General features: G+C 37.7%; 1 protein-coding gene across 1 annotated transcript; it reads left to right on the top strand.

Annotated features, from left to right (window-relative positions):
- Window positions 1–4,381: 4,381 nt before the first annotated feature.
- mrps23 (mitochondrial ribosomal protein S23) lies at window positions 4,382–12,491 on the top strand. Its single transcript, XM_041995622.1, has 5 exons — window positions 4,382–4,673; window positions 6,789–6,968; window positions 8,229–8,306; window positions 8,822–8,945; window positions 12,285–12,491. The coding sequence occupies exons 1-5, from the start codon at window positions 4,630–4,632 to the stop codon at window positions 12,366–12,368; spliced, it is 510 nt and encodes a 169-aa protein (XP_041851556.1). The 5' UTR covers window positions 4,382–4,629; the 3' UTR covers window positions 12,369–12,491.
- The last annotated feature ends 1,038 nt before the right edge of the window (window positions 12,492–13,529 follow it).

Below are 13,529 nucleotides of genomic sequence, written 5' to 3'. Positions count from 1 at the left end.
TCTCTCTCTCTCTCTCTCTCTCTCTCTCGCTGTTTCTGTCACTACACACCCAGTAACATGCTGACATTCCTGAACTCAGCCTGGACTTACTCTCTGATCCAAACCCCTTTCTGTTGTGAAACCAGAAAAGCCACCTTTTGGCAAACAGCCTGTTCAGTTCCATCTGCTTTCATGTTTTCTCAGGACATTATGTGTTCCTTTTTTTCTCTCCCTGAGGTGAAGGTTAAATAAGCCGCTTAAGCCAAGAACAAACAAGAAATATACAGAAAGATGTTGAGGGTGATGTGTGTTGTTTCTTTTTGTGGAAAGTAATGAGTGTGCCATTTCTAGTCCTGCTTAGCCAGGACCCCATGCTGCAGTTTCAGCTGTAGTCAGCTGACAAGAAGAGTTTAAAGTTCACATTTTCCCCTTTTCTTTTCTTCCATGCAGCGATAAGACCGCCTGTACCTTCTCTATGAAATCACAGAAACAACACCATGTTCTGCAAGGATGAGAAATCTGCATCAATTAATCTTATAAGCATGATGTAATTAACAGTTTTTTCTCTTTTATTATTATTATTATGATGGGGCATATTTTGTTTTGTCATTGGAAGGGGGCATTAACCCTTTACCAACCTGCCCTACCATGTGTTAGAGCTCACTTTTCAGTGACTAAGTAATCTTATGAACAATTGTGTAAATAAATCTGCCTGCGCCATTTCTACCACTTGGTTTGAGTATGTTATGCCAAAAGTAAGCATTTGTTATCTTATTACTATTTTAAGTTTTGACCATTTAACTACTGTTACTATATTATCAACTATTAACTCAACCATTTGCAAAAAAACATTGATTCTTATTATTATTGTCCAAAAGACAAATGCAAAGAAACATTTTTCTCTTGCTGTTTGTCTTAGTGGGAACATTAGAGGGGTAAGCAGGTCCATATATGAGATTAACACCATTTAACACTTAAACATTAAAGGTCCACAATTCATGTTTGGCAGATATTTCTCAGTAAGGAGCCTACGGTGGCATTTCTGTAAAAAATCAACCATGGCACACACTCAAAATATCTGGTGTTGATATCCAGTTGCTAGCGTGTGACATGGTACCTTAAAGTGAAATGCTGCTGTAAAATGACGCAGCATCCCAGGAAAAAAGTGTGAAGTGTGGTTTCTCAGCCACACTACAGGGCAACGATGGCTCTAGAAATGTACCTAATAAATGCCACTGTGCCATCAAAATGAGTCAGAAAGACGTGTTGCATTGTGTTCATGCATTCTGCAAAATATCTAGCGTGTCTGCATGGGACATAGACTGGTCCAGGCAGAACCGGAGCAACAAAATACCATGTAAATGCAACATGTGCTGTATTGTTGCATATACAGTATGCCAATTTAACTTTTATGCATCAGTTCAAGTCAGCCTAGTGGAAAAAATCCAGGCACTAGGTGACAGTAAAGCTCTCGGTCATCCTGTACTGCTGCATGTTTCTGATCTGCGGTTGCAGGCTTTGCTGCCCTGCCCAGTTTTTATTGTTATATTGCTTATTGTTCAATATGCTGTTCATATCTATCTTCCTGTTCCCTCACCACCTTGAGCCTGGTTCAGGTAAAAGTTTACTGAGGTTTATAATCGGGGATTTACTAGGGTCATTTTCAGTACAAGTACATAATACTTCATATACTTGTCCAATATACATTCAACCCAAGACAAGAGCGACAAATTAGAAAATTTAGTTAAAACAAAGTCATAAAAAAGTTAAAAAAACAGGCAGTTTTTAAATACATGATTAAGTAGAATAAAATAAAAATAAGTAGACCAAAATAGATAAAATAACAATTCAGTTAAATGCTAAGCTAAAAAGTTGAGTCTTGAGCCTCTTTTTAAAGACAACAGTCGGTGCAGCTCTGAGATTCCCTGGCAGGTTGTTCCACAGACGAGGACCACAGTGGTGGAGCGAGGCCTCGCCGTATGTTTTAGTCCTGATTTCAGGAACGATTAAATGGCCGGTACCAGAGGACCTCAGGGTCTGTGAGGGCTCATACTTTAAAAGCAAATCGGATAAATAAGACCATTAGGACATACACAAATGACTAAAAGAACCTTAAAATCAGTCCTGAAATGCACGGGGAGCCAATGCAGTGATTTTAAAACTGGTGTAATGTGTTCCCGCCCTCTGGTCCTCGTCAGAACTTGTGTCGTTGAGTTCTGGAGTAGTTGTAGGTTTGACAAAGGCCTTTTTGGAAGACCAGGAAGCAGGGCATTACAAGAACCTATTCTACCAGAAATAAAAGCATGCATCAGCACCTCCATGCTGGCAAGAGAGAGGAATGAGCGGCCTCTGGTGATGTTTTTAAGTCTTTGAGACATTTTTTAATATGTGGAATAAAATCCAGCTCAGAGTCGAAAATGACACCAAGATTTCCCACAGACAGAAAAGGATCAGAATTTTGGAATTCTGGTAAAATGATCTCTCTCTCTCTTAACACAAATATCTACCCAGCCAGTCACATGGCAGCAACTCAATACATTAAAGCTAGATTCATGCTCGCGCAGTGTTTGCGTTCAGTAGGACCGGCGCAGCTGACGCTGGTGAAATGTGCTCTTGCACTCAAGTTTTGGGTTCAATCATGTAGACATGATCAAGAAACTGAGCACCATCAAAATGTCTTGCTGATGTCAGAGGTCAGAGGAGAATGGGCAGACTGGTTGGAGATGATAGAAAAGCAACAGGAAGCCAAATAAGCACTGGCTCCAACCAAGGTATGCAGAATACCATCTCTGAACACACAACATGTCCAGACTTGAAGCAGATGGGCATACGTTGGACCTCTCAATGAACCCCTGAGCATTGCTTATACACCTGAGTATTGTTGCTGACCATGTCCATCCCTTTAGTGTAGCACCTTCTGGTGGCTACTTCCAGTTGGATAATGCACCATGTCAAAAAGCTCAGATCATCTCCATCTGCTTTCTTGAACATGACGATGAGTTCACTGGACTTCAATGGCCTCCACAGTCACCAGATCTTAATCCAATCTGTATGATTGCCAGATAAGCTAACAGCTAAATCCCTACCCTTTGGAAATGTTTGTTTTTCAGTAGATGGCAGTAAACAAGTGAAAAGTAAACTGAAAGAGTTATATTGTAAAAGCAGGTGCTGTTTCACTGCTGCTTTTAACAATGATCTCTCCTTTTTTTTTTTTCTTCATAACTATAGAAAAGGAATTGTTGCAAATCGTATGTGGAGGTCATATTTGATTAGCTTTTGTTTTTTGAGTGTTGGTGAGCAGCGGAGTTGAATGCTTATGGAGGAGTGGGAGAGAGCTGAATAAAAATAGTAAAGCTACACACTATGATTTCAGCCTTCTCATAGGTTTACCACAGGCTACACAGTGCAACAGGCATCTGATGAACTTGGTTAGGACATCATGTTTGACATGAGCAGATAGTAAGACGACAATTCTTTCTTAAATGCAATAAGATGTCACTGTGAAGAGTCAAATAGATTTTAAGCATCAAGGTAATGTAATGTAGGTTTAATAAGCTTGCAAACTTAAAAAATATTGATCTTTTTAATATTTTTAGATTTGATATATATTATATATGGTAAGGTATTAGATAGAAATGAAATGTGTGTGGGGGGTGGTGGAGGATGGGGGTTTATAATATTACTGTGCTACTTCTTGGATTATACAGAGGACTTTTGTAATTTGCTTTTCCTTGTAGTCTAAAATAAATGAAATACAATGTTTAATAACAGAAAGTCTGCTTTTTGTTGCATATAATTACATACATGTATAAACTATCCATGAATTATCATAATGTATGTAAATATTTTTATGTCATAAAGACTAAAAAACCTCGCTCATTTTTCCACCTTTTCCAGGTGTTTGAAATTTCCAGAACTTTATGGCAATAGCAGGAACAAAAAATTCATAAAACAGATTTTATAGCACATTTTAAATATTGCAGGCATAATGCTAACAAGAGCATTAAGTAATGAACCTGTTCTAATGTCCTGCACTGGTCAGCAGCAGCTTTGTGCAACAGTAGTGACCTTATCATATGCCTACATTTACATATATATATATTTTATTTTTTTTTACCTTTTTTTTTTAAATCCAACTTTCACTGTTGATTAATTATTTATTTTCTTTTTAAGTACTACTAATTATAATTTAAGTAAATTTAATTTAACTTTAATTTAATGTAATAATTTTATATCAAGTTTTTACTTTGAACTACTTATTTATTTTTATTCATTTGTATGTTGCGTAATTTCACGCTTACGCCATCTACGTTGAAAACGTTACTTACGCAGCCAGTTAAGCCAGAACCAACAGCGCCCCCTAGAGACTCACAGTGTACATTGGTGGCGTAGTTCAATGTCGTCTACCACAGCGGGCGCTACCTTCAGTTCGCCATGCGCACTTCTTCGGCTCGTACACGATGATACTGAGATTGATTTCCGGGTCAGAGGCAAAAGGACGAAGGAGCAGAAGAGGAGGAAGCAGACATTAAAGAAATGTGGAAAGTCTTATGTTTGTAGCTCTTTGCCTGTCGATGTTAACGTGGGTGCTGTGATTACTTCACTGCTCGAGCAGACAGTGTAACTGCATCTGCTGACAGAAAGGTTGAAATGGCAGGCAGCAGGTTGGAAAGGTTTGGAACTGTGTTCACCAGGTAAGACGTTGTTTATCACTGTCTGTGCTTGTGAAAGCGTTAAGGAAAAAGAAAGCTAAATGTTGTCGATTACTTTAAAATACACCATATTGACGTTGATGCTTGCTTAGGAGTAAAGAAAAGCTGAACATCCACGATAGGAATCTTGCTAGCAATTAAGTGTGTCTAAGTCAAAACGGTGGTACTGGCTAGTTAATTATTATTTAAGGCAGTAGCGGATATATCAGTTTTGTTAGCTATTAATTTGTTACGTAAATAATGTTTCTCTGAGTGGGACACTGCCATAAGGCAGCTAACTTAGTTTTATTGTAGCACATTGGTCCCACCACCCCAGCAGCTCGTGCGGAAACAACATCTAGGTTTGGAGTTCCAGTTCTTTTTTCCCTGCTGTTTTCAAAGTTTACGACATATTTGTCGTAACATAATTAAGTATTTGCGCAAGCTATTATTATTAACTATTAATACTGGAATCCTGGTCTTTGAGGGTCGCTGTCCTGAAAATTTTATGTTTCCCTCCTCCATCACACTTGATCCATTTAAATTATCCAACAGCTAACCAATTTCTGCACATGGGCTTCTTAATTTGAATCAGGTGTGTTGAAAGATCTAAACCAGGGTTCCCCGCCCCAGCATTAAATGATGTCTTCCTTTTTTAAAAAAAAAAAAACCTGTTAATAAATAGGTTTTAATGAAACGCTTAGGGAAGAATTTAAATCTGCTGTGGTGACTTAACTCATGCAGCATTTACTCATATGATACATAACATCACCAATATCAAAATAATGTCTAATTTAACCTTTATAGCTTTAAGGTTTAAACTTTTTTAATAGCTTAACCATCCTTCGAGATTATCTAATTTCTTTTGTACTTTATAACATATATGGGAATATGAATAGTATACATAGTACTCGTGTTAAAACCATGATAATATAAAAAATAAAATACATTTTTATTTATAAAGCAATTTTCATACAAAAAGTAGCACAATGTGCTTTACATAAAAACAATTAAAAACACGAGGTATATGAACTAACAATTTGCAAAACACACACCTGATCATACTCTTTCTCACATGCACTCATACACACAACATGCATGCACCCTTTCACCCCCACCACCACCCATACACCCCATCCTATTTTGCACTCTAGCCTCTAGCTTCTCTGTCTTTAACTGAATACTAATGTGGAACTAAATTTCTGGCTTGATGCTGCCATGAGGACTTCTTGGGGATCCATTCATACCGTGAGCCAGCCCACTCATTACCACAGAGGCCACCACTGGAAACCACCTAGATCAGGGCAGGCTGGGGTTTACACCACAGCCATAGGGCTGTAGTGCAGGACCCCCCACAGCTACCCAGACAAGGACGGTCACTGTGGCAACAACCCTGCAGACAGAGCAGGTATAACCCCCGGCATGAAGGAACCCCATGAGGAAAACGCTGGAATTAAAAATGTTAGACGATAAGAACAAATAAAAGCAACTGTTATAAAATATAAATAAAGGAGTTGATAAAAACAGTCTACTTGGGTAAAACAAAACAGTAAAAACAGGAAGACGCATAAATAGGTGGCATTTAAAATAAATAGAAAAGTATATAATTAGGTAAAAAAAAAAAATAAACCTATAAAATGTTTATGACTAGGATAACTGCAGCCCTGCAGTCCTCTGGCAGGCTGTCCTGCAGTTGGGGGTCATACTGGTGGAACGAGGTCTCGCTCTAGGTTTTACTTCTGACTTTAGGAACAAGTAAAAGGCCAGTACCAGAGGACCTGAGGGTCCGCGAGGGCTTATGATTTAAAAGCCTGTCAGATAAATAAGAAGGTCCAAGAGACATTTATAAACCACTAAAAGAATTATAAAAGCAAACTGGTCTCTGTCAGAACTCGTGCTGCTCAGTTCTGAGGTAATTGTGGATTAAAAATACTCTTTATTGGGAAGACCAGAGAGCAGGGCATTACAATGCATGCATCAGCACCTCGGTGCTGGGAAGAGAGAGAAATGGGTGGACTCTGGCTGTTTTTAAGACGAATAAGGTGAATAGTCTGAATATTACTGTGCCTGAGCCCATAACCACTAAATTTAATCCTTCTGTTGTGGTGCGATCACCAGGGTTCGAGATCTGATGCGCTCAGGAGTGATTAAGCCACATGAAAAACCCATCTGGTTTGATGTATACATGGCCTTTCCACCCAAGCGGGACCCACTTTATGTTCGGAAAAGCACCAGACCTGTTGCCAAAAAGCAGGAGACTGTGCCTGAAATCTTCTACAGAGAGGACGAAGTCAGAGCGTAAGTAAAGAAACTGGTAAAAACCTCCTGTTGGAAAAATGTTGCAGTGATTTTTAAAGTTTCAGCTGGTTAAATGTTACTTAACCAATGCAGTGAGAAGCTTTTTTAACTTTAATATCCTTGTTAAAGGGCAAATATAATGAAAATATGTCAGTGTTTTTCATTAGGGATAAATTATTAATCTGATGGCTGGGATAAGAACTTTCTAATGCATTATTCAAGCCTGCAAGGACGATATCTTCAAGGAAGAACATGTAGAAAAATCAAGACCTGGGATCGAACATGAACACCTGAATGTTGGATGAAATGAAAATGAAGAAAATCAATTTTTTTTTAAATAACTTTTCAGTTTGACTTACAAACAGTGACTAACCAAAGAAGCATACAAACAAGGGATTTAAGAAACAGCTCACACCTCACCGCCTCCTCGGTTTTTTTCTTCGTGTCTAAGAACGAAGGTCAGCAGGTAACCTCAGTATATTCACAGCGAAGGCAAACAGGAGTCACTGGGTTTTAATTGTGAGAGTAATTCAAGGAGCATGGCACCATCGCGGAGTCCAGATTGTAACCTAAGTTAAAATCTTGAGGATGGGATGGAGAAGACTTTACACAGCAGCTTGACTCTTTAGCATCAGTAGAAGATCTTAAATGAAACTCTGGATGGAGATGTTTGCTGTGATGCTGCATCACATCGATAGACGCTGCAGGCTGCATGATAAAAGGAAAGGTGGTCCAATAACATGTTCGTTTGTTAGTGCAGAAGTTGGATCTGTGTCAGTTTATTTCTGCCTATCAGAGCAAATGTTCTGCTCGGTAAGACCTCCCTCAGTCTTGCCTCCTCTGAGATTCAGTGTGCTTTCATTGGTCAGAAATGGAGTGCAGCTGCTCCCTGAACTTTACCAAACTTTTTACATGTACAGCAAATCTGTTGAAAACAGTTTAGAACAGTTTGTTGTAGCCATTGTTCTCCACATTTGAGAAACTCTGCCCCTATAAGAGCATTACAAGGATCAGATAAAAAAAAAATTCTGGTTCTGGAGTTGTCTGTTTTTTTTTTTTATCCGTGTCTTCTATCACCAGGTATTGCATAATTAGATTTTGTTTTTAAGCTGTAAATGAAACGTAGCATTTTACTGTTGGTTACATGGATTTATGTTTGTATAAAACGTAGCTTTGTCTAACATGAGAGTATTATTTGATGATATATGAAATTAACCTATTTTTGTCGGCTCCGCTCATAATCAATGTCCTGCCTTTCAGGAAATTCTATGAGCAGTATGGGACGGGTTCTCGAGCTCTTGATCTCTCCAAAGCAAACTTTGTGTCTACATGTCAGAGGTACGATTTGTTTTTTGGTTTATTTTCTCCTCATTCTGACCTGATGCAGCATATTTGTACTTTTCCCTTTTGAGCATCTGATCTGACACAAGTATAACATAGTTGGGTTATTTAGTTGCAGTCCTAGTATAATTTACTTCACTGGCATTGCAGTACTTATTTCCAGTACTCTTGTCATAATCCTAATGAAAACCAAAGATTGTTTGCATATTTACACCGAGTAGTTTTTTTTGTGCTGAGAGCACATCTTCCTTTCTCCAGCTTCTCTGAGATGTTGTCTTTATCCACAGTCTTACCTTTTAATCCAAATTATCTTTTGGAAAGATGCTGTTGGCATTCATTTCAAACAAGCTTATAGTTTTTAAATCAATGTGCAATATATCTCCCTGTCTGTCTCTGCATTTTTTTATTATATTCAGCCAAATGCAGCGGGTTATGACTTGTGATTTCACGTGAACCATCTCTTGTCCCATCAGGACCACTTGATGTTTAATTCTGTGACTCTGATTCAACAGGTTTGTCATCAAGTACGCAGAGTTACAGAGTAACAGTGAACTGGACGACTCTGCTCTGTTTGAGGAGACTGGGAAGGCTTTACTCAAAGAGGGCATCATCCTGAGAAGGAGAGGACATCTTCCTGTAAGAGCCTGGTTACAACTACCATGTACTAACCTGGGCCGTACAAACCAGTTAGCCCTAAATTAACCGAACTACCTCTGGTGGAGAAGGACAGGATCGGTTGATGCTGAATGTTTGCAGATTTACCAGCTCATAAGCTGGAGAGTTGGCCCACAAACAGTTTGGAGAGGCTGATTCCTCTCCCTTCCGGTGAAAATGAAGTCTTTAACATGCTTTATTCCTATCCATAACACTCAGGCACTAAAACAGAAGATGACCGATGTGCAGATATAGCTAAAAGCAGGGGTGTCAAACATGAGGCTTGGGGTCCAAAACTGGTCTGCCATTTTGGCCGGTGGTATAAATTTGGTAAATGTGAAAATGACATAGAAGACATTAACTGCAGTTTCCTAATAGAAGTAACTTTAATTCATCATTTTTCCACCTTTAAGTTGGAGTTTATTTATGTTTACATCAGGGCTGTCAAAGTTAGCGCAAAGAGATTAAACTGTGGAAGTAACACGTTCATTTTTTAACACGTAAACATTATTAATCATCCCACATGAAGAGTCTGAATTTAGCATCCTCTCTGTGAAAGAAGCTGATTTTGGGAATGTAGGTGTCTGGTCACAGCTGTGAACCAAATCCACCACAAAACACTTCATCCTCCTTATTTATTAAGATTCTAATAGTTTTCAAGCTGTACATTTAGAGGACGACCGCAGGAAGACAGATCTGATATATCACAGAGTTAACCCCTCAGTCGTCCATCTGAAGTTCTGATCCACACTCCTTACAGCTTGGTGGCGGTAATGCACCAAATCTCTGCGTGTCCACTGCCAAGAAAACAATAAGAAGAAGATGATTGTGACCAGAGTGGGATGGAAGATTCCAGAAAAGCCGTCTGTCCTTTAGATGCGAAACTATAGAATTAAAAATAAAATAAATGACACGATCAATAAAAACATTGTCATTTGCAGACAGAGCAGAACAGAGTTTTAGTTCAGCATCTCTTTCTCAACATCACACATTTGTGAAGACGTTTCAGGTTTAACACCCAGCTTTCGTCAGGCCGCAAGCATAGCTGTTAATATTTTCAACCACGATTAATCGCTACAAATCCACTGTTATCCTGTGATTAATCAGACCAAGTTTAAATACTACACATTACTTTAAATAACTACTAGAGCTTTAAAAGTTACTCTAATCATAAGGTCAAATACTGTTTTTGTGTTCCAGATGCCTGATTAAATGTTTTGTGATGTTTGTAGATCAGTTGTGATCTGTAAGTTGCAATTCACGTGCAAGTGAGTAAATATGAAAACATATAAATATAATGCTTATAAATATGTATAATAATGGCCAAAAATAAATCACTGAAAATATATATAATAAAATGATATATTTTTGTGGGGTTAAAAATGTACATTTTATAAATTCATATTTATATATGAATATTAAAAATATTTTCATATATAAAATATAAATACATTTTTTTAATAAATGAAATAACGAGAGGAATTAAAATAACATTGATAAACTGAGGTAAAATACTACTAAAACTGCACTTTTTTCCCTCAAATTTCAGGTTCATTATGTTTTCTATAAGGATAGCTCATTAAATGCACTAAAACAAAGGTAAAAATTCACAGCTTTTGTTTTTTATGGGTTACTATGTTGTTATTTTTAAAATCTGGCCCACTTGAGATCAAATTGTGCTTCATGTGGCCCCTGGACTAAAATGAGTTTGACACCCCTGGTTTAAAGTAGCCAAACTCTACATATCAGCTGACGTGTTATGGTTAATTTATGCTATGATGTAAACTAATTCTTGTCTTTGCACGATTATACCATCATTTACATTTCCCAGACTGAATATAATACAGTCGGCTTATAGCGCACGTTTCATACATAAAGGCTATTTAAAGTGTTTTACATAATAGAACATAGAAAGAAAAACAGTGGAACCTTTAAAATCATATTAGAACATAATTAAAAGGGTTTGCAAAAATCATAATGGAAACATGTAAAATTATTTTTAAAAAACGTAATTAAAAATGATTAAAAGCAAGCAACAGTCTAGATACGTTAAATGTTACCGTGCAGATTTCATGCATGGGTGATTGAGAACAGAATGCTTTTAATGTGGATTTAAAGGTGTCTACATCTGGTAAAAGTGTAATCTCCACGGGTAGTTTGTTCCTCTTGTTTGCAGCATAACAGCCAAATGCTGCTTCTCCATGTTTAGTCTGGACTCTGGTCTGGACTAGTCAATGCCTGAATGCTTTAAACGGGGTTTCAATCCCTTGCAAAAAAACTTTATAAATACGGTAACACAGTTGCTGTCCCAGTTAGCGCCCCTTTTCTTTTATTTGTTTCCCCATTTAAAAACACTGATTTTGCTGCAAAAGCTTTTGTTATAACAGATGAGTAAATTTAATGTAAGTTAGTTGTTACCCCAAATCAAAGTAACCTAACGCCCCTCTTTCATCATTTATATTTTTCGGATTCATTATTAAACACTGAGTCAAAGGTGAGACAGGAAAACCCATGGCAGTTGTGAAGTAATTAAGCATCGTCAGTGCCAGCAGATGGCTCTCTTTGACTGGATCCAATGCTTCAAAGCTGAGTCGAAGTCACAACAGATGTGTCAAAGTGATTCAGTGCTTCACAAAGGTTCAAATTCACCATCCCTCATTGTAGCTTACCACCATGTTAACGGTTAGTCTGTTTATGCTTCAGCTGGAGGCGAATATGCCTGTGGTCTCCATCTCTTCCTGCTTTTCTGATCTCTTTTTGATCTCCGCTGTCACAGTCCTCACATTTCTTCCACAGATGGAGCAGAATAGCTGCTCATGTAGATTCATTATCATGAGAGGCAGTCCTCTGTTCTGCAGTACTGCTGCAAACGTCAAATAATTTACAATAAATTATTATACGTATTATATTTGTTATACAAACTTCATCCAAAGCATATCCATGGTGTTGCACATCATTGCATGCAGAAGCCGTCCAGTGTATATTACCATTGATCTTTTAATCCCGAAATACCAACTATGAGGAAGAACGAATGAGTGAAGAGTCTGGAGAAGGACAAACACCATATTTTAAATCAGAGGGGAAAGTAATGTCCAGCTGGATCAAACAAGTCTGGACTCCAGACAAACTCAGGTGATCAGTGACAGGATATGTTGGGTAGCTAATGAGCATGGAATGACTCAGCAACGTTATTGTTTGGAGAAAGAAAAACGACTGCTGCAGAGGTGATTTGGTGTAGTTGCAGTGATGTTCTTAGGCAAAAAGGTCATGTCCCCCTCCCTTCTTTTTACACTGTATAACTGCACTGTTTTTATCCTGCAGGTGGAAGAATCCAGGGATCCCGTGTTGGAGCTGAAACTAACAGACATGTTGGCTGACCAGCATTCAGCTGATGCTCAGACATAAGAACAGAACCCTCCAGCTACATCACTGAACTAAGCAGCTTGTGGACTCTACACCCCATTCACTGTAACTTGCTCCTCAAAGCTGCTGCTCATGTTTGCTCATCCTCTGTGTCTGTTGGTCACATAAAAAGGCCACATTCTTGTTTTCTAGACAGCAGCAGGATGTTGTGTAAAGTAAACGTTACAGACCATATGTTTAAAAGTTAGTATTAAATAAAAGTTAGTATTAAAACAGTTTTGGTTTTGTTAGATGTTTTCACTACTTAATAATATATATGTGTGTATATATATATATATATATATATATATATATACATACATACATATGTATGTGTGTGTGTGTGTGTGTGTGTGTGTGTGTGTGTGTACCTACCTGTGCAGAATTTTTTTTAGTTAAAAAAAACAAAAGAAAAAGCGTTGAACGTCACAGTCCTAGCTTGGAATAGTGAGGCAGCTGCACTTAAATCAGGTTTGCTGCTGCAGCTGCTCTCCACTGTCTGATGCTGTTGAGGAAAATCTCCCAGAATGAATTACTTAATTTAATTCAACTATGTAACTTGTCATATGTTTTTTGTTCTCCAATCGAAATAACCATCTATGGATAACTTTAAATTGCAACACAATGACAAAAACTGATGTGGTTACAAAAGCTCATTACATATATTTAAAAAAGAATAAAATAAAAACCCTGCTATATTAGGATTTACTAACTTGGCATGTGCCTTTAAAGTGTATAGATAATCCGACTTTATCAGAGAAATAAAATAAAAATATTTTCAAATGGGTACCCTCACTCCTATTTTTCCTAATCACTAAAAAGTAGAAATTGACCTTAAGATGTTATTCCATTTTATTCCACTAAAAGATCTATATAGATATTTTCCTAGTCATCCACATTAAAAAAGACAGGATTATAATGGATGACATGATGTATTTTCATACTCCAACTCGCTGTCATGATAAGTTATTAACATGCAGACAAACTGCACTCGAACGCATCCCTCGTGGAAATCTTCCGATTTCCCAGTAAACACAAAACGTTGCTTCGTGCTGCATTCTCGTACGATAGTGAAATAGTTTTTCGTCCAGAAAAATAAATAAATATATAAATATAGAGGCTTTAAAAGGCTATAGGAATATAAAACTGCGGAGAGGTTTCTAA

The sequence above is a fragment of the Melanotaenia boesemani genome, chromosome 9, assembly GCF_017639745.1.
Source record: "Melanotaenia boesemani isolate fMelBoe1 chromosome 9, fMelBoe1.pri, whole genome shotgun sequence".
Classification (NCBI taxonomy): Eukaryota; Metazoa; Chordata; class Actinopteri; order Atheriniformes; family Melanotaeniidae; genus Melanotaenia; species Melanotaenia boesemani.
Note: the sequence above shows the minus strand (reverse complement) of the source record. Positions and strands in the feature narration are given on the sequence as shown.

Excerpts from the sequence above, each read along its gene's own strand:
- mrps23 (XM_041995622.1), top strand. The coding sequence starts at position 4,630 with ATGGCAGGCAGCAGGTTGGAAAGGTTTGGAACTGTGTTCACCAG. Across the intron at positions 8,307-8,821 it reads TTTGTGTCTACATGTCAGAG|GTTTGTCATCAAGTACGCAG; the intron begins GTACGATTTGTT and ends CTGATTCAACAG. Across the intron at positions 8,946-12,284 it reads GAAGGAGAGGACATCTTCCT|GTGGAAGAATCCAGGGATCC; the intron begins GTAAGAGCCTGG and ends TTTATCCTGCAG.